The following is a 25,832-nucleotide window of genomic DNA, read 5'->3' as shown; positions in this document are numbered from 1 at the left end:
TGAGAAGTACAAAAAGGACCCAGCAAAGAGAAAGGGGGATGGTGGGTGGGTAACTTGGACTGCAACAGTGAATACACTTGAACATCTACATTTATGGTAGGTACACAACTGCACTATGTTCATCGTGTTTCACTGTTGCAGTCATTATACCTGGGTTGAATCCCAAAGCTGAGGTTGGGTGGCTGGGCCTAAATAGGATTAGGAGAGGCTACCAGGCCCTGCAGAACTGCAGTGGCAAAGCCTGCTCTGGATTTAGAGTAGAGAGGTAAGTGGTAGTGCTCAGTGAAAGTGTGCACTGAACTCCAGGTTGCAGCTTCTAAAATGTCTTTGGTTGGTACTCCTTTGAGAAAGGCTGCTGAAGTGGCTGCTGCTCTGGTAGAATGTGGCCTTATGCCCTTGGGCACTGATTTGCCATGTTGTGCATAGCAGAAGCAAATGCAGTGTCCTATCCATTTTGAAATTGATAGGGTTTCCTTGTGATCCTGCAGCATAAGCTACAAACAGTTGCTCAGTTTTTCTGAAAGCTTTTGTTTTGTCCAAGTAGAATCGTAGCTGTCTGTGTATATCCAAAGTGTGCAGAAGTCTCTCCCCTTTATTCTGGGGATTTGGATAGAAAGTTGGCAAATGACTGGTTTGGTTATGAGCCACACTGGAAACCACCTTTGGCATAAATGTTGGGTTCGTCCTTAGAGAGACCCTGTCCTGATGAAAAATGATGAAAGGTTCCACTGCCATTAATGCCTGTAACTCTGAGACTCTTCTTGCTGAAGTTATTGCTAGGAGCAGAGCAGTTTTCCATGATAAGAATTTTATATCAGCTGTGTTGGCTGGCTCAAAAGGAGGCAGTGGGAGCTTTTCTAATACAAAATTGAGGTCCCAAATAGGTATTGGTGCTCTCCTTGGGGGTCTTATGTTTCTTGCCCTCTGAGGTACTGCCTTAGCAGTGGATGTGAAAAAACAGGAGGTTCCGTATTGTAATGAGCTGAAATGGCAGCGGCATGGATTTTAATAGATGAAAAGGATAGGCCTTTGTCCAGCATCTCAGTTAGGTATTGTAAAATCCTAGGTATATTTGGAACAAGCAGTTCGAGTCCTTGTGCCTGGTTCCAAGCAAGAATCTCTTCCATTTTTCTGCATAAGATTTCCTAGTGCTGGGCCTCCTGGCTTCTAAAATGACATCCATAACAGCTTTAGTGAGAGGAGTGGTCTGAGTGGCTAAATTATCTGCCATGCAGCCAGATTTAAGGTTCTGAGTTGACTGTGTAGAATCTTATTCTTTTGTTGAGTCAGAAGATGAGGAATTTGAGGTTAAAGGCCAGGCTGGGCCTCGAGACAAGCTCTTTAGGATTGGGTACCAGTGCTGGCGTGGCCAGTCCGAGGCAATCAGGATAATTTTTGGCTTCTCTTGTCTGACTTTTAGGAGTACCTTGGGAAGAAGAGGCAGTGGAGGGAAGGCATAAACTGTCAGGGTTTTTACCAGCTGAATGAAAGAGCATCCACTTTCCATGCTTGTGAGTGACAAGTTCTTGTGCAGAATTTCTGTAGTTGGCAGTTGTGAGGGGAGGCAAAAAGATCTATGTCCGGGCATCCCCATTTCCTTGTTATCATGCTGAAGACCTGTGGATTTAGTTTCCATTCGTGTGGATCCATGAGATTTCTGCTTAGTCTGCCAGTGCATTTGTCTTTCCTGGCAGGAATTGCGCCTGCAGATGTACTTGATAGGTCAGTGCTGTGCTCCACAGAGTCATGGCTTGCCTGCAGAGGGGGTAGGAATGTGTGCCCCCTTGCTTATGTACCACATAACTGTGGTGTTATCCGTATTTACTAATAGTTGTCCTGGATGTAGTAGATCCTTGAAGGCTGTCAGGGCATTATGTACAGCTAGCATCTCTTTTTGATTGATGTGAAGATGCATTTGTTCCTTGGGCCACGTGCCCTGAATACATTTTCCTGCCATATGTGCCCCCAGGCATAATCCGATGCATCCGTTGTTATTGTCTGCCTGGCAGTGGGTAAGGTGAAGGGCTGTCCCTTGTTGTGGTGACAGGCCCTGGACCACCATCGAAACTCCTGTTGTAGACAGGGAATTATAGTCACTATTGTTTCCAGGCTGTGGCAATGCTGAGTCCGAACACTTTTTAGATACCATTGTGGTTTCCTCATATGCAGTCTTGCATATTGAATGAGTAGAATGCAGGAAGCCATGAAGCCCAGGGCCTGCAGAATTTTTTCTTGCAGGAAGCTGGGTCTTTGTTGCCATAATTTGAAAGTAATGAGTCAGTTGCCTTTGTCTGGCGTGAGATAAGCCATCTGGGCAGTTGTATTTAAGCTTGCACCCAGGAATATTATCTCTTGAGAGGGTACTGGTTTTGATTTATTTTCATTTACTGTGTACCCTAGGCAAATTAGTAATCTTTTTTACAAACGTAAGATGCTTTAGTAGAATGTCCTTGTTCTCTGCTTGAATAAGGCATTTGTCCAAGTAAGGGTATATTTGAATTCCTCTATCTGCAAAATGCAATTACTTGTGCCAGGCATTTTGTGAAGACCCTGGGCGCAGTGGATAAGCCAAAGGGCAGTGCAGAGAATTGGTAGTGCACTGAACCAGCTATGAATCTGAGGTATCTTCTGCAAGACTATCTGACTGGGACATGCAAGTATGCCTCTTTTAGGCCCAAAGTTACGAGCCAAGCCTTCTTGCCCAGCATGGGCAGTAGCTGCTGCAGAGTCAACATTTTGAATTTTGGAACGTCCAGAAATGTGTTTAGAATAGACAGGTCCAGTATTGGTCTCCAGGCTTTGTCCTTTCTGGGCACCAAGAAAAGTCTCAAGTAAAATCCTTGTCCCTGCTCTTGTTGTGGTACTCGCTGAATGGCCCTCATGTCCATGAGGGATGAAACTTGCTTTTGTGCCTCTGCCCATTGATTGTGTGGCAGGTCTGGCATACCTTTTGTCCTTGGCAGGGTGTGAAAGTTGAACCTGTAGCCCTGAGACACTATGTTCAAGACCCATTTGTCCTGGGTGATCAAGTGCCAATTTTGTGAGAAAAGTGCTAGTTTTCCCCCTAAGGGGGCTGCCAAAAGATAAGTGCTTGGTTCTGGCAGAGGAAAGTCATTGGGACTGTTTCCTGTACGGCTGTGATTTGTCTTCTCTGCTTTTGGAGGTAGAAGCACCCCATTGTTTAGGCCTGTATGAGCCTTGGGGCTGGGATCTGCCTCTGGGCAGTCTGTATCTGCCTCTTTGTGGCCTGTCTGACACTGGAAAGGACCAATTCTTTGTAGGCCAGTTCCTGCGAAATCTGGGTGGCTGCACCTGTAAGAAATCCTTAACTGTCTGCATAGATTTCGCTTTGTCCTCCATTTTCTTCAACACCTCTTCTGCTTTAACACCAAAGTATCATGCTGTAATGGAGCATCTAATAATTTTGCTTTAACATGATCAGGTAGATTCTGTTCCTTTAACCAAGCATGTCGCCTAATGACAGAACCCGTAACAGCGGCCCTGCAAGAGGCCTCCAGAGAATCAAAACCACATTGCAAAGTATGCTTTCTCACTTGTTCAGTTGCATGCAATAAATCCTGCATTTCTTTTTTTTCTGCACATTCAGAATTTGTTAACATTTTCTGTTTAAGCAGTGACAATAAGTATTGCTGATATTTAAGCATATGAAATTGACAATTTAAAGCCCTCACAGCCAAGGTAGCAGAAGTGTAAACCTTTTTCCCCCATCTGTCCAGAGCCCTGGAATCCCTATCAGAGGGAATAGGGTTTTTTGCAGAGGAAGACTTGATCCCTTTGGGACCCTGAGAAATAGTTTCTGGGTCAGCAGCAAGGTTTTTATAAAGAAATTTATGTGAATCCGGAACCCTGTAGTATCTATCTGGCTTAACAGGTGCAGGGAGTAGAGAGTCATGGGACAGGCCGGACTCTGAAAATACATCATCTACAATGTCTAAAACAGGAGGGATAGCAAGAGGCCTGTGCTGAATTAGTAAAAGAAAATCTCTAAGCCTTTTCTTAGATTCTGAGTAGTCTTGGCTCTCCCAGTGGAAGTGCTCCCTCATGGTATGCAGGGTTTCCCCAAAAGAAAAATCCTCAGGAGGGGAGGCTGAAGGGATAGATTCTTCAGCATCGCAATCCTCATAGGGAGGGAGAGAGTATTCTTGGTCAGAAGAGGAGCCAGAGGAAATGGAAACCTGATCTGAAGATTCGTATTCTGTCTCTTGCCTAGGCCTCTTCTCAGGAGGGGGATGGGAACCCCTGATCAAAGTAATTGGGTCTTCGGCCATTTTGAGCATCTGTTTTTTAGGCATGGAGGCCTGTCCTTGGGCTTGCTGCACTAGTGGTGCTTTAGTCTTTGCCTTGGGAGCTGTAGTCTGTTTTATATACAACTGTGTAGGAATGAAAACACCCTCAGAAGCCAATGCCTGCTCAGTGGCTCCAGACCCATCTGAGGGAATATTTTCCAAGTGTCTAATACCTTGAGTTTCCAGAGGCCTAGTCTGCTCCACGTGGGAGTCGGAAGCAGCCTACGGCTCTGAGGTAGCAGGCGTCAGGGACTGCAAAAGTGCCTCACCGAGAACTGGCGACTGGCTTGGAAGAAGCCTCGTCAGTTTTGGACCTTGGATACCTGTCCTTTTCCTTGCATTTCTTGTGAAGTGCGGTAGTTGGATGGCTATACAATGACATCATGTAATTAAATCTTCGGTCAAAGTAATGAAATGCAAAATCGTACCGACGCTTAATAGTGCGTTGGCTAAATCTAGCACAAAATCTGCAATTACCTATGTCGTGATCAGGGCCTAGGCAAGGAATACAATAAGAATGGAAGTCCTTATGAGGTATTTGCTTCCCACAAGAAATACAATTATTAACTTTTTCTGACATCGGTCTGGAGCAAGAAGAGAGTTTCCCCAACAGGGTACTTAGCTTTAAATGAAGACTTCGGATCTGAAATTCGAACACGAAAATCTCAGGAGTCGGCCAACCGGCACTTGCGAACTGCTTCTACTTCGGGCACCGCGTGGCAAGAAAGACTGGAGAAAATGGTGTCGGCTGCATCTTTTACACCCCTGGCACACTGACGTCAGGGAAGAGGTGACAGCAACCGACGCCGGACCAAGACTTTGGAATTCAGGCCGACTGCGAGTAGCCTGCCAGCAGGATAACCCAAGAGTAATGACTGCAACAGTGAAACACGATGAACATCAGGACTGCAACAGTGAATACACTTGAACATCTACATTTATGGTAAGTGTACACAACTGTACTATGTTCTTTGTGTTTCACTGTTGCAGTCATCACATTTGGGTAGATTCCCAAAGCTAAGGATGGGAGGAGATAATTAGATAGCATTAGGACCAGCTATAAGGCCCTGCAAGACTGAAGTGGCAAAGCCAGCTCTGGATTTAGAAAAAAGTGGCAAGTGGTAATGCTTGGTGAAGGTATGTACAGAACTCCAGGTAGCAGCATCTAGGATGTCCCTGGTAGGGACACCTCTGAGAAAGGCTGTAGAGGTAGATGCAGCCCTTGTTGAATGTGGTCTTACCCCACTATGGGGTAGGTTTTCCATGGTGCTTACAGCAGAAATTAATGCAATGGCCTATCCACTTAGAAGTGGTTTGCTTTGAAATAGCTTTCCCCTCTGCCCCTGCAGCAAATGCAACCAGCAGCTGTTAAGATTTCCTGAGAGGTTTAGTCCTGTCAAAGTAAAATCTAAGTTGTCTGTGCACGTCCAGGGAGTACAGTATTTGTTCTCCTTTGTTCTGTGGATTAGAAAAGAAGGTTGGCAAATGAATGGACTGATTAAGGGCCACACTGGATACCACCTTGGGCATGAAGGACGGATTGGTCCTGAGGGACACCCTGTCTGCATGAAAGATGAAAGGCTCCACAGCCATGAGGGCCTGTAATTCAGACACCCTTCTTGAAGTGATGGCTAGAAGGAAGGCTGTTTTCCAAGAAAGGAATTTCAACTCTGCACTTGCAGCTGGCTCGAAGAGAGGTAGAGTGAGCTTCTCCAATACAAAGTTAAGGTCCCAGGCTGGGTAGGGGGCTCTCCTGGGTGGTCTTAAGTTTGTGGCCCCTCTGAGGAATTGCTTCAGCAATAGATGAAAGAAGAGGGGTGGTTCTGTATTGTAATGAGCTGAAATGCCTGAGGCATGAATTTTGATGGAGGAAAAGGAAAGGCCCTTGCGAAGCATCTCAGTTAAGTACTGAAGAATCTGAGGCAAACTGGGCGCTGCTGTGCCCATCCCATGAGTTTGGCTCCAGGAACAGAATCTTTTCCATTTTTCAGCATAGGATTTTCTAGTACTAGGCCTCCTTGCCTCCAGAATGACATCCATCACTTGCTTACTGAGGGATGGGAATGGAGAGATCAGGTAATCAGCCAGGCTGCCACATTCAGGGTTTGAAGCCATGGGTGCAGAATCTGGCCCTTCTGCTGACACAGCAGAGCAGGGGTCTGAGGCAGGTGCCATGGTGCCAGCAGTGACACTGCGCAAGAGGGAGTACCAGTGTTGGCGTGGTTAGTCTGGTGCAATCAGTATTGTCCTTGGTTTGTCCCGTTTGATCTTTAGTAGTTCCACAGAGAGGAGAGTCAGAGGGGGAAAGGCATAAACTGATAGGTTTTTCCAGGTGAAGCACAGGGCATCCACTTTCCAAGTTTGTCTGTGGTGAGTCCTTGTACAGAATTTGTCCAATTGGTAGTTCTGGAAAGAGGCAAACAGGTCCATCTCTGGGTTCCCCCATTTGCTTCTCAACATGTTAAATATCTTTGGTTCCAGTTTCCACTCATGTGGGTCCATGAGATTTCTGCTTAGGTTATCTGCCAGTGTATTTAGCTTTCCTGGCAGGAATTGAGCCTGTAGGTGCACTTGATAGCTGAAGGCTGTGTTCCACACAGCCACAGCTAGTCTGCAGCGAGGGTATGAGTGGGTTCCCCCCTGCTTGTTTATGTACCACATAACAGTGGCATTGTCCGTCTTTACCAATAATTGTCCTGCAAGAATGTGGTCCTTGAAGGCCTCTGCCCACCAAGGAAACTCTCTGTAGACAAGGTACGATAGGAATCATTGATTCTAGATCCTGAGAATGCTGACAACATAGGCTTTCTAGATACCATTGTAGTTTCCTCATATGCAGTCTTGCATATGGAATTAGTAGAATGCAGGAGGCCATGAACCCCAGGACTTGCAGAATTTTCCTTGCAGATAGCTGGGTCTTTGTGGCCAGTAGTTTGAAGCAGGCCGTCAAATGAACTTTTTCCGCTGGCGTGAGGTAGGCCATCTGAGAAGTTGTATTCAAGCTTGCTCCCAGGAATACTATTTGTTGGCAGGGTACAATATGTGATTTCTTTTCATTTATGGTGTACCCCAGAGAAGTTAGCAATTTCTTTACAAATGTCAGATGATTTAACAGTATGTCCTGGCTTTCTGCCTGAATTAGACAATTGTCCAGGTATGGTTATATTTAAATGTTTCTTTGCCTGCAAAATGCAATGACTGGAGTTGGGCACTTTGTGAATACCCTGGGCACAGTAGATAAGCCAAAGGGCAGTGCCGAGAACTGATAGTGCGTGTAGCCTGCTTTGAAGCGTAGGGAAAGGTAAATCCTGGTCATAAGAGGAAACAGAAAATTCAGAATCCTGGTTGGACGTATCATAAACAAACAGAACTTGCTTTTGAGCCTCTGCCCACTGATTTGGGGGTAGGTCTGGCCAGCCGTTTGGGGTTGGTAAGGAGTGGAAGTGGAATCTGTATCCTTGGGAAACTATTTAAAACCCATTTGTCCTGGGTAATGAGTTCCCAATTTTTTTGCATGCAGGGCAATCTTTCCCCCTAAAGGAAAGAGTTGAGCAGGGCGTGGAAGTTTTAAAGTTAAGTCACTGCGACAGTTTACCATAGAGGGGAGTCTTACTACTCCCTGCTTTGGAAGTGGGAGCCCCTCACTGCTTAGGCCTGTGTGTACCTTGGGACTGAAGCCTGGGTGTTCTGCTGGTTCTGGGTTTGGACTGAGAAGGCCTGAAAGAGGCAGGAAAGGACCAATTCTTAGAGGGCCAATGCCTACTAAAATCTGGGAAGTTGTACTTGCAGGAAACCTTTAACAGTTTGCACAGATTTAGCTTTTTCCTCCATCTTTTTAAGCACTTCTGCTTTGTTGCTAAACAGGCGGTCTTGGTTTAAGGGAGCATCCAGTAATTTAGCTTTAACATGATCTGGCAAAGATTGCTCCTTAAGCCAAGCATGCCTTCTAAGTACAGACCCACTGACAGCAGCCCTGCAAGATGCCTCTAATGAATCAAAACCACATTGCAGGCAGGGTATGTTTTCCAACTTGTTCAGCAGAATGCATTAAATCCTGTAATTCATTTTCAGCACAGTCAGGAATCATCATTTTCTGTTTAAGCAATCCAATAATATGCTGCTGATACTTAACATATGAAACTGGCAGTTTAAAGCCCTAATGGCCAAAGTTGCAGAAGTGTATACCTTCTTTCCCCATCTATCCAGTGCCCTGGAATCTCTATCAGAGGGGGCAGGATTTTTGGCAGTAGTAGCCTTAATGCCTTTGGGTCCCTGTGAAATGGTCTCAGGAACCGCAGTAGGATTTTTAAAGAGGAACTTGTGAGAGTCAGAAACACTAATACCTATCAGGTTTCCTGGGAGCAGGAAGTAGAGAGTCAGGGGCCAAGCTAGATTTGAAAAAGGCATCTACAATGTCCAGTACAGGAGGGATAGCTAAAGGCTTGTGTTGAGGCAGGAGTAAGAATTCCGTAAGCCTCTTTTTGGAGTCAGAGTAATCCTGGTTTTCCCAGCGGAAATGCTCCCTAAGAGTATGCAAGGTTTCACCAAAAGAGAAATCCTCTGGTGGGGAAGCAGAGGGAATGGATTCCTCCGCATCAGAATCCTCATAGGTAGAAAAGGGCAAATCCCGGTCATTAGAGAAAACAGAAATTTCAGAATCCTGATCAGAAGGAAAATCAGTCCTAGGTCATCAGAGGGGAAAAGGTAGCTTCCCCTGATTAGAGTGATAAGGTCCTCAGCCATTCTTATAATTTGTTTTTTAGGCAAAGGGGCCTGACCATGCGGTCTGGACGTCATTTTTTTAGGCATAGATTGTGTTTTAGGCCTTGAAGAAGATGGCGTTGGTTTAATATGCAAGTCAGTAGGCCTGAATACACCCTCAGAAGCCGGTGCCTGCACAGCGGCTCCGGACCCATCCAAGGAGACATCCGCAGGTTCCACAGTCAAAGCATCTCGTGGCATACCGAACTCTGAATGGGTCTCAGTAAAGGCCTGCGAATCTGAAGTAGCGGGTATCAGGGGCTGCGAAAGCGCCCGAGTACTGGCGAACTGACGACTAGCTTAGGAGAAGCGTAGTCGGCAGCTTTGGACCTATCTCTGTCTTTATCTTTGCATTTTTTCGGAATGTCGGTAGTTGGGTGGCCTACTGAAGCCATTACTGGATAATTGAACTCAGTACCAAAAAAATTTAGAAGTGTAAATAAGCAGACGAATAGTTTGTTGTTTAAATAAGGCACAAAACCGACAGCGAGGTACGTCATGGTCTGAGCCTAAGCAAGGAATGCAGTATGAATGAAAATCTTTATGGGGTATTTGCTTTCCACAAGAAATACAATTACTGACTTTTACTGACATTGGTTTAGAGCAAGAAAAGGTTTCCCCAACGGGGTATTTAGCTTAGTTGAAGACTTCGTATCTGAAACTCGAAAATTAAAATTTCAGGAGTCGGCCAACCGGCACTTGCGAACTGCTTCTGCTTCGGGCACCGCACGGCAAGAAAGACTGATAAAATAGTGTCGGCTGCATGCTTTATACCCCTGACTACCTGATGTTCATAGAAGATGAGACAGCAACCGACGCAGGACCCAAGACTTTCATAACCAGGCCAACTGAGGGCTAATGCAAGCAGATAACCCTAATGTGATGACTGCAACAGTGAAACACGAAGAACATCTGCTCACAGATGGAACCCACAGTGTGAAAGTAGCTGATTCCAAGTCAGACTGCCGACCAGTCATGAGTGGAGTCCCACAGGGTTCGATCCTGGGTTCTCTTCTGTTTGGTATCTACTTCTCTGAAGTCCAGGCCAACAAGAAGGGAGTCTGGCTGACAAAGTTCGCAGACTATTGCAAGTTGGGAGCTATTATTAACTCCAAAAGTGATGTTGACATCCTACAGAAAGGCCACACTAAGACCAACGACTGGTGTCAAAACCATGGCATTAAGCTCAATGCCAAAAATGTGCAGTCATCCCCTTTGTGAAAAACCCGGTTCCCATGAATTACAACATCGACGGTAGTGCACTGAACACAGAAGGCGTTATAAGAGATCTGGGAATACAGGTAGACAGCAACCTCTCTTTTGACCACCAACATTGCCTCTGTGGTCAGAAAGTCCTTCTATGTGGCACATCTCACTACTAAGGGTTTTGCATCCAGGAAGAAAGAGGTCATTGTCTCCCTCTACTCTTCCCTCATTAGGCCAGAGTACAATGCCCCATTTGGCATGTACCTCACTAGACACCTGCAACAACTAGACAGGTCACAAAAGTACCTCACAAAGAGGATCCTAGGCTTTAAACACTTGTTCTATATGGACAGACTCAAAAGACTCCAACTATTCTCTGTCTCATATCGCCTACTTAGAGGTGATCTCTGCTTGACTTACAAAGCCATGTCTGACCCAGCTCTGTTAGAAATGCTACATCTAAAGAAATCACAATCCTTCCACACCACATGTTCCAGAGACGTCAACCTCATTAGCACAATCAACAGAACAAGCTGGAGGGACAGGTTCATAACCCAGAGACTGCCCATGCTATGGAATAGACTTCCCATACATGTCAAACAGAGTACCTCATTGGCCATCTTTAAGAGAAATCTTGATGAGTGGATGGGAAATAGAAAATTCACCCTGGGGATAACTCCAGTGGCTCTACTCGACAGAGGCACTGGAAACTAAGGTCGGTGGTACGATGCCAGGGTAATCCTACAGGCTAGGTTTGTAAAGGCTCCAGGGCCATTAGCCTAGTACACACCTATGAACCTATTAGAGGGATAAGCAAGTTTAAGAGTTAACAGAGAAGAAGCAATTGAATGGTAATTTGGTTGTGCTAATTAGAACTAGGTATAGGGTTTAAGTACTACAATAAAGTGACGTATTAGAAACAGCTAAGCAAGTTAAGGGATTTAATACAGAAGGTGACTGAGGATGTTAGAAGCTATGCCCCAGATGAGACGCAGTCTCAGTCATTATCACGAAAATGCTGCCTGATGGTGCTGAGAGTTCCAATGCTGCTTCATTCCCGTTGCACACTACGGGTACTAGATAACTTGCATCAGCCTCATTGATTCTGCTTCAACACTAGGCAACTATGGTCACCAAGATGGCTTTCCAAATGCCATTTATCCCTAGATTCAAAGTCCTGTATTAAAATGCTGTCAGCGTACACCCCAAACAGCCAGGCAGTGATCACATCGTGGGGTGGGTTTGACATTAATGGTTAAGGTTTTCAACCTATGGACACAAGGTACACAGCTTGATTCTGACCTCAGATTATTAGCTAGGCTTAAAATGGCCCTTCAGGGCAGTTACCCTAGTATGACCTTTGGAACACCTTATTCCTACAGCACTGCCATGGGAACCAATCATACAATACCTTCTTCATCACAAACACATTAGGGTCTGTCAGAAAATGAGAACAAAGGGTTAAGGTACAGGTCTGCTTTTATGCAGGAAACAAACATCCCACTTCAATAATTTTATTATAACCCAGTCTCATATTTTCTAATGTGCAGACAATAAATCTGCCCTTAGCACTGCATACCCATTGTAAATCTCATCTACAGCGCAGCTTACTAAAATTCTTGTCAGCAAACTAGTAGTAAAAAGAGCAAATCATGCAGTATATGTTCAACTACATGACAAAATAAACGGCCAAAAATAATCATAGTCAACAGTATCTTAAAATAAATGAGTTTATTTAACATTCTAAACATTTCTGCAGTGCAAGAAGTGAAGCTACCACCCTCCATGCCAAAAAAGCTCTGTACATTTGGAACACAATGTCTACAACTGCAGCTTTCATGTGTTTCCATACAAGGTTCATGATCTGTACCTTCTGTCTATCCTACCACTGTCCACAAATACAAGCAAAGGCTGTTGTGCAGACTGCAGACAAAATATGCTGCCAAGTTACCACTCTACTATACCTAGGCAAGCAGAACACACACACACTACCAAATAAATACATACAGGATGGAAGACAAGTGCAATAGGAATTCTCAAGACTGCTGTTTTATTTGTAGTGCAAAGGTACAGTGAAAATACCGAGATAGCAGCAGCCTTAGGATCGATACTTGTACACCAACAAATTAGAGGAATGACAGACACAAAACCCAGAGTGTTTGCTGCTAAAATCGTAAAATCATACATTTGATGTTAAACTTAAAAGGAAAACAAAGCACTTTTAAAACACTGCTAATGTAAACATTGGTTCCTGCAAAAAAAAAAAAAAACTAACTTTAGAGCTCAAACACCACAAAGAATTGTGAAAGTACCAATAAGAGCATTACATGGCTACACAGGCACCGTGGCTTGCTAACCATGACATGCTTTGACAGAAGCAGATTTCGACTGCTGCCAGAATACTTTTCTCAATGATTCCAGAAAAAACAGTCTCCCAACTGATGAGATGATAATCATCCCACCTGGACTACTGAACTGCATGATGGGATGGTCAATGCTATCTACAAATAAAACTACTGCAATACAGAATGTACCAAACTGGGATATTAAAACAAAATGAACTTTAAAAATCCCTGCATAAGTTAATGTTACATGATGTGAGAATGTTTAAAACTCAAGTCAAATGAAACTTCTAATTAAAAGATTTTTTTTCTTCCCTAGTTACTTTCTTGGAGAATGGGGATGAAATATATTACATGGCTTACTAGAACAAGATTTGCCACTTCTCTGTAATAACGTATGTACAGACAGTCATTTTAAAATTAAAACCTTGATGTTCTGATTGCTTCCACACCTCTGACATGATGAGAAACTCTGAGCTGTAGCAGTCAGTGTACCAGGAACAGCAAAGTATGAGCTACCATTTAGATACACCAGTGTGAGGTACTAACTTTTTTTTCCTCAGAAAGGAGTCCTTTTCTCTTTCCAACAGTAAATTCAGCCCCCATAAATCTGTGGTTACTGAAGTTAACCTCTTAGCACAAGCAGCTGTAAATCCAAGCAAGCCTAAAATGGCAGCACTGAAAGAGCAGAGAGATGACTAGAGGATTAAGGAAGGAGCGTTCTATTTGTATGCTCAGACGCCTCTGTAAGCTACTTCTACGATCCATCAGCCAGCTGTTGCCTATGAACAGCAGCACAAGGCAGTTACCAATTAATCATGATCTACCAAGCTATTCAGGGAAAGCAGAGTTGAGAAAAGCAACCAAAAATGTCAGCAATGTAATGCAGGTGGGCAATAAAATGGTGCAATCCAAATCACTGGCCTTACAAGTTCTCTAACTCTGACTGACCATCTTTAGGAACACTAACTGATGCCCGATATGCTCGAAGAGCTACGGGTTATCACAGATCTCATACCCAAGTGCTTAGGAGCCACACACCTGAGTTTAGAGCCAAGAAGTTAGTAACCATAGTACAAAATACTTGTGTAGGCTGGAATGTCTCATGAGAGTACTGAAATGTCCTTCACACCCCATATTATCTTGGTGAAAGCTGCTGCTGCTGTTGTGTACGTGCCATATGTCCACGTCGTGCACTGGTAGCCAACCGCTGCTGTGCCAGGAAAGACTGAGCATGTGTGGGGTTTTGTGTCCTTTCTTCAGATACTCGTTGATGAAGGGCCATTCCCTGTGGAATTAAAAAAGAAAAGAGAGTGACATGTTATTAAGAGTAATTACTATATAATTATATTATTGTACACCTGGCATCAAACTAAAATGGTTTATTAGACTGTCACACCAGAAAGCTACTTAAAACTTTCTGCACTCTGCAAATGTATTCTTTTTACATAATTTCTAACACACTGGATAACTGTCAGAAATAAAAACTGAGGTGAAAGTATAACAGCAGACGTTCAACTAGATCACTGGTGCAGTAGCCTAAGCTACACAGGTTATGTCTTAGTAAGGATATTAAAACTGTCCAGCATCCAAATATTCAGGGCATCCTTCACACACCCTAACTACTGAAGGGCTTGAGGAGAGAAATAGAAAGCCAGTGGTTAGGGTGCATATGAACTGTCCTAAATGGGTCTGTTTGAAGATGGACTCAGTTCAATGTAAATATATATGCAAGGATGATAAGTAAGCACTATCCATTTACTTCTACTAAATGTTAAGGAAATTATGTCATGAGTATTAATTGATCACGGAAGTAGAGAATTTTGAAATAATTGAAAAATTCTGTGTGAAATATTGAATGCAAATTACTCCATGTTATTTAAAAAACTGATTTTATGATTGAGGAATTCCACATCTTATGACATCCTACATTTGCATTAGGCATCGCAAATCACTTACACCATTGGCTGGTCAAGGTTAACCCAAACTGGCCAGTCATTCCACATGAAAGCAATTTCATAAACTGAAGAATACCTCACCTTCACTCCACTATGCCTGGTATGCATATTAAGATTTGTCTTCACTGTTCTCCAATACTTTTGTACAACCAAAACTTGTTTAAGAACATTTTCTTGAAATGTTTTTTTCCTCACAATTACCAAATGTTTGCCACAACTCTTACAAACAAATCTGGTAAAAACAGAGTACATGCCAAAGTACTAATTAACTCATTTGTTGTGCTTTCTCTTCACTGTCTCTCATCCTGCAATTTCTTTCATCTAACCACCTTTAACTGCTACTAGCTTCCTCTCTTCTCCCTACTGATGTAACAACTACATTTGCACCACAAACTACATCAGGTATTGGTGTGTAAACTGTGTGTCAAACTTGCACTTAAAAACTCATGAACGTTAAAAATGTCTCGTAACTACTACTATCTGTAATTTGGATTCTGTATGTACATGGGGCTTCCCCCCAATCAAATGCATCTGTTAACTCAGGGTCATGTTTTTGACAAAAACTGACAAAATAACTGAAATAAGGACTCAAGAGTATGACTGGCTAGTAAGAAGCATGATGCCTGGGATCCTCCTGAAGATCTGTTTGAATTTTAGTAATGTAAGGGACCATTGCCTGAGCTACATCAACAAAGTAAATTTGGAAAATTTTGCTGAACATTGTGATCAGCTAGAAAGAAAGGAAGAAAATGACAAAAGATATAAAAGGAGAAGTAGAACTCTCGTTAGTGCACACGATTGTCACAGTGAAAGATATAAAAGGAGAAGTAGAACTCTCTCATGTAAGTAGTGCACACGAGTCCCAGTGAAAGATATAAAAGTAGAACACTCATGTAAGTACTGCACACGATTGTCACAGTGAAAGATATAAAAGGAGAAGTAGAACTCTCATGTAAGTAGTGCGCACGATTGTCACAGTGAAAGATATAAAAGGAGAAGTAGAACTCTCATGTTAGTAGTGCGCACGATTGTCACAGTGAAAGATATAAAAGGAGAAGTAGAACTCTCTCATGTTAGTGCACACGAGTCACAGTGAAAGATATAAAAGGAGTAGAACTCTCTCATGTTAGTAGTGCACACGAGTCACAGTGAAAGATATAAAAGGAGAAGTAGAACTCTCTCATGTTAGTAGTGCACACGAGTCACAGTGAAAGATATAAAAGGAGAAGTAGAACTCTCTCATGTAAGTAGTGCACACGATTGTCAAAGTGAAAGATATAAAAGGAGAAGTAGAACTCTCATGTTAGTAGTGCACACGAGTCACAGTGAAAGATATAAAAGGAGTAGAACTCTCATGTTAGTAGTGCACACGAGTCACAGTGAAAGATATAAAAGGAGAAGTAGAACTCTCATGTTAGTGCACACGAGTCACAGTGAAAGATATAAAAGGAGAAGTAGAACTCTCATGTAAGTAGTGCACACGATTGTCACAGTGAAAGATATAAAAGGAGAAGTAGAACTCTCATGTAAGTAGTGCACACGATTGTCACAGTGAAAGATATAAAAGGAGAAGTAGAACTCTCTCATGTTAGTAGTGCACACGAGTCACAGTGAAAGATATAAAAGGAGAAGTAGAACTCTCATGTTAGTAGTGCACACGACTCACAGTGAAAGATATAAAAGGAGAAGTAGAACTCTCATGTAAGTAGTGCACACGACTGTCACAGTGAAAGATATAAAAGGAGAAGTAGAACTCTCTCATGTTTTTAGTGCACACGAGTCACAGTGAAAGATATAAAAGGAGAAGTAGAACTCTCATGTTAGTGCACACGAAGGAGAAGTAGAACTCTCATGTTAGTGCACACGAGTCACAGTGAAAGATATAAAAGAAGTAGAACTCTCTCATGTAAGTAGTGCACATGATTGTCAGTGAAAGATATAAAAGGAGAAGTAGAACTCTCTCGTTAGTAGTGCACAAGATTGTCACAGTGAAAGATATAAAAGGAGAAGTAGAACTCTCTCATGTTAGTAGTGCACACGAGTCACAGTGAAAGATATAAAAGGAGAAGTAGAACTCTCATGTAAGTAGTGCACACGATTGTCACAGTGAAAGATATAAAAGGAGAAGTAGAACTCTCTCATGTTAGTAGTGCACACGAGTCACAGTGAAAGATATAAAAGGAGTAGAACTCTCTCATGTTAGTAGTGCACACGAGTCACAGTGAAAGATATAAAAGGAGAAGTAGAACTCTCTCATGTTAGTAGTGCACACGAGTCACAGTGAAAGATATAAAAGGAGAAGTAAAACTCTCATGTAAGTAGTGCACACGATTGTCACAGTGAAAGATATAAAAGGAGAAGTAGAACTCTCATGTAAGTAGTGCACACGATTGTCAAAGTGAAAGATATAAAAGGAGAAGTAGAACTCTCATGTTAGTAGTGCACACGAGTCACAGTGAAAGATATAAAAGGAGTAGAACTCTCTCATGTTAGTAGTGCACACGAGTCACAGTGAAAGATATAAAAGGAGAAGTAGAACTCTCTCATGTAAGTAGTGCACACGATTGTCACAGTGAAAGATATAAAAGAAGTAGAACTCTCTCATGTTAGTAGTGCACATGAGTCACAGTGAAAGATATAAAAGGAGAAGTAGAACTCTCATGTTAGTAGTGCACACGACTCACAGTGAAAGATATAAAAGGAGAAGTAGAACTCTCATGTAAGTAGTGCACACGACTGTCACAGTGAAAGATATAAAAGGAGAAGTAGAACTCTCTCATGTTAGTAGTGCACACAAGTCACAGTGAAAGATATAAAAGGAGAAGTAGAACTCTCATGTTAGTGCACACGAGTCACAGTGAAAGATATAAAAGGAGAAGTAGAACTCTCATGTTAGTAGTGCACACGAGTCACAGTGAAAGATATAAAAGGAGAAGTAGAACTCTCATGTTAGTAGTGCACACGAGTCACAGTGAAAGATATAAAAGTAGAACTCTCATGTTAGTGCACACGAGTCACAGTGAAAGATATAAAAGGAGAAGTAGAACTCTCTTCTCATGTAAGTAGTGCACACGATTGTCACAGTGAAAGATATAAAAGAAGTAGAACTCTCTTATGTTAGTAGTGCACACGAGTCACAGTGAAAGATATAAAAGGAGAAGTCGAACTCTCTCATGTAAGTAGTGCACACGATTGTCAGTGAAAGATATAAAAGGAGAAGTAGAACTCTCTCATGTTAGTAGTGCACACGAGTCACAGTGAAAGATATAAAAGGAGAAGTAGAACTCTCTCGTTAGTGCACGAGTCACAGTGAAAGATATAAAAGGAGAAGTAGAACTCTCATGTTAGTGTACACGAGTCACAGTGAAAGATATAAAAGGAGAAGTAGAACTCTCATGTTAGTAGTGCACACGAGTCAGTGAAAGATAAAAGGAGAAGTAGAACTCTCTCATGTAAGTAGTGCACACGATTGCCACAGTGAAAGATATAAAAGGAGAAGTAGAACTCTCTCATGTTAGTAGTACACACGAGTCACAGTGAAAGATATAAAAGGAGAAGTAGAACTCTCTCATGTAAGTAGTGCACACGACTGTCACAGTGAAAGATATAAGGAGAAGTAGAACTCTCTCGTAAGTAGTGCACACGATTGTCACAGTGAAAGATATAAAAGGAGAAGTAGAACTCTCTCATGTTAGTAGTGCACACGATTGTCACAGTGAAAGATATAAAAGGAGAAGTAGAACTCTCATGTTAGTAGTGCACACGATTGTCACAGTGAAAGATATAAAAGGAGAAGTAGAACTCTCTCATGTTAGTAGTGCACACGATTGTCACAGTGAAAGATATAAAAGGAGAAGTAGAACTCTCTCATGTTAGTAGTGCACACGAGTCACAGTGAAAGATATAAAAGGAGAAGTAGAACTCTCTCGTTAGTAGTGCACAAGATTGTCACAGTGAAAGATATAAAAGAAGTAGAACTCTCATGTTAGTAGTGCACACGATTGTCACAGTGAAAGATATAAAAGGAGAAGTAGAACTCTCATGTTAGAAGTGCACATTAGTCACAGTGAAAGATATAAAAGGAGAAGTAGAACTCTCATGATAGTGCACACAGCTGCCACAGTGAAAGATATAAAAGGAGAAGCAGAACTCTCTCGTGTTAGTAGTGCGCACGATTGTCACAGTGAAAGATATAAAAGGAGAAGTAGAACTCTCATGTTAGTAGTGCGCACAATTGTCAGTGAAAGATATAAAAGGAGAAGTAGAACTCTCTCGTGTTAGTAGTGCACACGATTGTCACAGTGAAAGATATAAAAGGAGAGGTAGAACTCTCATGTTAGTAGTGCACGAGTCACAGTGAAAGATATAAAAGTAGAACTCTCATGTTAGTAGTGCGCACGATTGTCACAGTGAAAGATAAAAGGAGAAGTAGAACTCTCTCATGTTAGTGCACACAATTGTCACAGTGAAAGATATAAAAGGAGAAGTAGAACTCTCATGTTAGTGCGCACGATTGTCACAGTGAAAGATATAAAAGGAGAAGTAGAACTCTCATGTAAGTAGTGCACACGATTGTCACAGTGAAAGATATAAATGGAGAAGTAGAACTCTCATGTTAGTAGTGCACACGAGTCACAGTGAAAGTTATAAAAGGAGAAGTAGAACTCTCTCGTTAGTAGTGCACACGAGTCACAGTGAAAGATATAAAAGGAGAAGTAGAACTCTCATGTTAGTAGTGCACACGATTGTCACAGTGAAAGATATAAAAGGAGAAGTAGAACTCTCATGTTAGAAGTGCACATTAGTCACAGTGAAAGATATAAAAGGAGAAGTAGAACTCTCATGATAGTGCACACAACTGCCACAGTGAAAGATAAAAAAGGAGAAGTAGAACTCTCTCATGTTAGTAGTGCACAGGAGTCACAGTGAAAGATATAAAAGGAGAAGTAGAACTCTCGTTAGTAGTGCACACGATTGTCACAGTGAAAGATATAAAAGGAGAAGTAGAATCCTCATGTTAGTAGTGCACATGATTGTCACAGTGAAAGATATAAAAGGAGAAGTAGAACTCTCATGTTAGTAGTGCACACAATTGTCACAGTGAAAGATATAAATGGAAAAGAACTCTCGTTAGTAGTGCACACGATTGTCACAATGAAAGATATAAAATGAGTAGAACTCTCTCATGTTAGCAGTGCACACGATTGTCAGAGTGAAAGATATAAAAGGAGAAGTAGAACTCTCATGTTAGTTCACACGACTTTCACAGTGAAAGATATAAAAGAAGTAGAACTTTTTCATGTTAGTAGGTTAGTTGCTAGGTTCAGTGTTAGCAGCTGAGGGTGTAGAATCTGGTTCTCCTGCTGAGACAACAGGGAAGGAGTCTGAGGCAGGTGCCATGGGGATAACCATGACACTTCACAGAAGGGGGTGCCAGTGTTGGTGTGGCCAGTCTGGAGCAATCAAAATCATCCTTGGTTTGCCCTGTTTGATTTTTAGTAGTACTTTGGAGAGTAGAGGCAGAGGGGGGAAGGCACAGACTGATAGTTTGTTTTCCAGATGGACAGAGCATCCACTTTCCAAGCTTGTTTGTGGGGAGTCCTTGTGCAAAACTTGTCCAATTGGTAGTTCTGGGGAGAGGCAAACAGGTCTATATCTGGGCTTTCCCATTTGCTTGTCAACATGTTGAAAATCCTTGGTTCCAGTTTCCACTCGTGTGGGTCCATGAGGTTTCTGCTTAGTCCGTCTGCCAGCGTATTTAATTTTCCTGGCAGGAGTTGAGCTTGTAGGTGCACTTGGTAGCTCAAGGCAGTGTTCCACAATGCCATGGCTAGTCTGCAGAGAGGGTAAGAATGTGTACCCCCCCCCGCTTGTTTATGTACTACATAACAGTGGTGTTGTCAGTCTTTACCATTAGTTGTCCTGGAAGAATGAGGTCCTTGAAGGCTGTCAGGGAATTCTGTACAGCTATCATTTCTTTTTGATTGATATGCAGGTGCATTTGACTTTGGTTCCATTTGCCCTGAATGCACTTCCCTGCCAGGTGAGACCCCATGCATAGTCTGATGCGTCTGTTAGGGTTTGTGCGGCAGGGGGTGGTGTGAAAGGTAGTACCTTGTTTTGGTGGCAGGCCTCTGCCCACCAAAGGAACTCTAGGCGGAGGCAAGGTATGATAGGAATCATTGCTTCTAGATCCTGAGAATGTTGACACCATAGGCTTTTTAGATACCACTGTAGTTTCCTCATATGCACACTTGCATATGGAATTAGAAGAATGCAGGAGGCCATGAACCCCAAGGCTTGCAGTATTTGTCTTGCAGATAGCACGGTTTTTGTGGCCACTTGTTTGAAGTAGGTTGTCAAATGAATTTGTTTCTCTGGCGTGAGGAAAGCCATCTGGGAAGTTGTATTCAAGCTTGCTCCCAGGAATATAATTTGACAGGGTACACCAGGTGTGATTTCTTTTCGTTTATGGTGTACCCCAGACAAGTTAGAACCCTTTGTACAAAGGCCAGATGATTCAAAAAGTACAGTTTTGTACCTACCATAAATGTAGATGTCCGATAGGTATGCAACTGCAGTCCTGACATATGGGTTGCCCTGCCTCAGGCAGCCCTTCGGTCGGCCGGATTCCAAAGTCTGTGTCCGGCGTCGGCTGATGTCGCCCTTTCCCCGACGTCAGAGCACCTGGGGTATAAAAGCGTCAGCCAACGCCATCTTCTTCAGTGTTTCTTGTCTCAGATGCCAGGTGCCCTCTAAGGAAGGCTAAATTTTGAAAATAGAGAAAAAATTCCAGACAAGTACAACATAAAAACAAATACACCATAAAAGATTACCCCAGGTAGCTAAAATAAGGGGTAGAAACCCAAAAGAATACCACAGAGGGGTAGGTGGGAGGGAAAACCTGACTGCAGTTGCATACCTATCGGACATCTACATTTATGGTAGGTACAAAACTGTACTATGTCCTTCAAGAATGCAGCTGTAGTCCTGACATATGGGTTGAATACCATAGCCAACCTGGGGGTGGTAGGCACTAAGACAAAGATGGTGTAGCTAAAATGCCCTGCGGGACTGCAGAAGCAAACCCTGCTCTGGATCTGGAATATAAAGGCAGGTTGTAATGTTTGGAAAATGTATGCACGGAGCTCCATGTAGCAGCTTCTAAAATGTCCTTTGTTGCCACTCCTCTTAAAAAGGCTGTGGAGGTGGCTGTAGCTCTGGTGGAATGTGGCCAGATGTCAGCTGGCACAGTTTTTCCATGAAAAGAGTAGCAGAATTGAATGCAATTTCCAATCCATTTTGAAATTGTCTGTTTGGAAATTGCTTTTCCCTGCAATCCAGCAGCGTAAGCTACAAAAAGCTGGTCAGATTTTCTGAAAGACTTTGTTCTGTCCAAGTAGTAGCGCAACTGTCTGTGTATGTCCAAGGTGTGCAGAAGTCTCTCTCCTTTATTTTGAGGATTGGGAAAGAAGGTAGTCAGGTGAATAGCTCAATTCAGGGACACCCTGGATACCACCTTTAGCATGAATGACGGATTGGTTCTCAAAGAAACTCTGTCCTGATGAAAAATGAGAAATGGTTGTATTGCCATAAGGGCCTGTAGCTCAGAGACTCTTCTTGCTGAGGTTACTGCCAGAAGGAAAGCTGTCTTCCAAGACAGAAATTGCAACTCTGAAGATGCTGCTGGTTCAAAGGGAGGAAGAGTTAATTTTTCCAGCATGAAGTTGAGGTCCCATGCAGGCACTGGTGGTTTTCTTGGAGGGTTGATGTTCTTTATACATCTTAGAAACTGTCTTCGTAATGGGTGAGAAAATACAGGCGGATCAGTGTTATATTTAGCAGATATTGCTGAAGCATGTATTTTTATGGAAGAATATGAAAGGCCATTGTGGAGCATTTCAGCCAAATATTCTAGGATCTGTGGAATGCTCATCACTGATGGGTCTTGACCCTTTCTGCAGTTCCAGATAGGAAATCTCTTCCATTTTGCTGAGTATGCTTTTCTAGTGGAAGGTCTGCGCGCCTCCAGGATGATATCTTTTACCCTTTTGGAAAGTGTATTCTGAGGAATAGTGATGGAATCTTCCAAGCTGTCAGCTTCAATGTTTTCAAGCTGGGGTGTAGTGTCCTGTAATTGTGCTGTGTCAGAAGAAGTGGCCATTGAGGAAGGAGCCACGGATTGGTGTGTCAAGCTCCGTAGCAGTGGGTACCAGTGTGGTCTTGGCCAGTCTGGAGCTATCCGTATGACTTTCGGTTGCTCTGTCTTTATCTTCAGTAATACCTTGGTCATCAAAGGAAGAGGTGGGAAGGCATATAGTGTTAGAAAGTTCCAACTGAAGGAGAGAGCGTCCACCTTCCATGCTTGAGGATGGTATGTCCTTGTGCAAAACGTTTTCAGATGGTGATTGAGGTGGGAGGCAAAAAGATCTATGTCCGGCCTTCCCCATGCTCGAGTTATTTGTAAGAAAATGTCTGGATGCAACATCCATTCGTGTGGATCCATGATGTTTCTGCTTAGGCTGTCCGCCAGAACATTGTCCTTCCCTGGTACAAACTGGGATTGTAGCTCTATTTTCAATTGTAGGGAAATATCCCAGAGATTCATTGCCAGTCTGCAAAGAGGGTAGGAATGGGTACCTCCTTGCTTGTTTATGTACCACATAACTGTGGTATTGTCTGTCTTTATTAGTAGATGGCCCTGATGCATGAACTTTTCAAAGGCCTTGATTGCATGCATCACTGCCAGCATTACTTTTTGGTTGATGTGCAGGTGCTTTTTTTGTGTCCATTGTCCTTGAATGCATCTGCCCTCCATGTGCGCCCCCCATCCATAGTCTGAGGCGTCTGTTGTTATGGTTTGACTTGTATGAGGCTTGCTGAAAGGCAGACCTTTGTTTATCTGGCTTGCTTGAGCCCACCACAGAAATTCCTGTTGAAGGCATGGAATGAGTGGGATCAATGCTTCCAGGCTGTGGCTGTGTTGAGACCTTAGACTTTTTAGATACCATTGTAGTTTCCTCATATGCAGCCTTGCGTGTGGAATCAGAAGAATGCAAGATGCCATGAAACCCAGGACCTGCAGGATTTTCCTTGCAGTCATCTGGGTGTGTGTTGCCAATTTTCTGAAGTATTCTGGTAATTGTTTTTGTTTTTCTTTTGTCAGAAACGCCATCTGGGTGTTTGTGTCCAGTGTGGCACCCAGGAAAGGTATTTGTTGAGATGGTACGAGACTTGATTTCTGAATATTGACTGTGTATCCCAAGGCCTGCAGTAGGTGAATGACATAGTCCAAGTTTTTTAACAAGGCTTGCTGGCTGTCCGCTTGTATAAGGCAGTCGTCCAGGTAAGGGTATATTTGTATCCCCTGAAGTCTGCAATGTGCAATAACTGATGCCAGGCATTTCGTGAACACTCTGGGCGCAGTAGATAAGCAAAGGGCAATGCTGAGAATTGATAATGCTCTGAGGCTGCAAGAAATCTGAGGTATCTTCTGCAACTTTGTCTGATTGGGACATGCAGGTATGCCTCCTTGAGGTCCAGAGTTACCAGCCAAGACCCCTTGCCCAGCATGGGAAGGAGTTGCTGTAAGGTCAGCATTTTGAATTTTGGCACAATACGGTAAGTATTCAGTGCGGACAAGTCCAGAATGGGTCTCTATTGGTTTTCTTTCCTTGGAACAAGGAACAGTCTTGAATAAAATCCTTGGCCTTGTTCTGCAGAAGGAACCTTCTCTATTGCTCTTATTTGAAGTAGGTTTGTTATTTGTTTGAGTGCCTCTGCCCTTTGATTTGGTGGCAGGTTTGGCCTGCCATGTCTTGTTGGTAGTGTATGAAAATGGAATCTGTATCCTTTGTCTATTATGTCCAGTATCCATTTGTCCTTTGTAATTTTGTGCCAATTTTGTGAGAATAAAGATTATTTTCCGCCCAAAGGTGCTTCTAATTGAGCCCTGGATGGCGGAGTCAAAGTCAAGTCATTGAGATTGTCCCTGCGGAGCAGTGGAAGGTCCTGCCCCACCTCTCTGGTTCGGAGGCTGCCATTGACGTCCTCTGTAGGAGCCTCGAGTTTGCCCTCTACCTCTGCCACGTCTGTTTTTGCCTCTGAAATTTGTCTGCGTCTGGAAAGGACCAATGCTTAGAAGGCCAATTCCTGCTGAATCTTGGAGGCTGTACCTGGAGGAAATCTTTGACTGTTTGTACTGATTTTGCCTTTTCCTCTATTTTCTTTAAAACCTCTTGTGCAGTAGCACCAAATAGCTTATGTTTCTCTGGTGGTGCGTCCAAAAGCTTAATTTTCACATGGTCTAGCAATGTTTGTTCCTTTAACCAAGCATGTCTGCGTATGACCGCACCTGTCATTGCTGCTCTACATGAAGCTTCCAATGCATCATATCCACACTGAAGGAAATGGTTGCTAACCTGCTGAGTATTATGAACCAATTCCTGCAACCCCTTTCTATCTAATGGTTCAGGGGAAGCCAATTTCTTTTGCAAGTCATCCAGCATGTATTCCTGATACTGAATCATATGAAATTGACAATTTAATGCTCACATAGAAAGGGTGGAAGATGTATATACTTTCTTGCCCCACCTTTCTAAAGCCCTAGAATCTCTTTCCGAAGGAAGTGGATTCTTAGCAGTAGTGCAGGAAACCCCCTTTAGGCCCCTGAGAAATAGTTTCAGGGTCAGCAGTATGGCCCTTGTACAGAAATTGATGCGTGTCTGGGACCCTGTAGTACCTACCTGTCTGGCTTGACAGGAGCAGGGGGGAGGGAGTCAGGGGGAACACTAGATTCTAAGTACACATCATCTAAAACATTTAAAAGTGGGGGAATAGCTAAGGGTCTATGCTGAGGTAGCTTTAAAAATTCCCTTAACCTTTTCCTAGAATCTGAGTATTCTTGACCTTGCCATTTGAAGTGTTCCCTCATGGAATGAAGCGTTTCCCCAAAGGAAAACTCCTCAGGAGGAGAAGCAGAGGGAGTGGATTCCTCCGCATCAGAATCCTCGTAGGCCGGGAAGGCCTCCTCCTGGTAGTCTGAAAGTGCAGAATCACCTGAGGCCTCATCGGAGGACTGGGGATCTACCTGCTCAACCCTAGGCCTCTTGACAGAAGGCGGCTAAAAGCTTCTATCTGGATGAGGCTGAGAACCCCTAATTAAAGAAATAAGGTCCTCAGCTAAACTTAAAATTTGAGAACCAGAAGTGGATCCCAGAGAAACAGATCTTGGAGGGAGAGACTTAGCCTGTTTGGCA

The 25,832-nt window shown here is 43.1% G+C and overlaps 1 protein-coding gene across 1 annotated transcript in view; it reads right to left on the bottom strand.

Moving 5' to 3' along the window:
* Nucleotides 1–11,986: 11,986 nt before the first annotated feature.
* Nucleotides 11,987–25,832, bottom strand: part of HOOK2 (hook microtubule tethering protein 2) — a gene marked incomplete in the record, with an annotated part of 1,827,100 nt that continues 1,813,254 nt past the window's right edge. The window contains 1 exon segment of the mRNA XM_044084742.1: nucleotides 11,987–13,904. Within this exon segment, the coding sequence (XP_043940677.1) occupies nucleotides 13,755–13,904 (150 nt within the window).

The sequence above is a fragment of the Protopterus annectens genome, chromosome 9.part0, assembly GCF_019279795.1.
Source record: "Protopterus annectens isolate FY-2018-M chromosome 9.part0, PAN1.0, whole genome shotgun sequence".
Taxonomy (NCBI): domain Eukaryota; kingdom Metazoa; phylum Chordata; order Ceratodontiformes; family Protopteridae; genus Protopterus; species Protopterus annectens.
The sequence above is the reverse complement of the archived record's forward strand: the minus strand, read 5'-3'. Positions and strand labels throughout refer to the sequence as shown.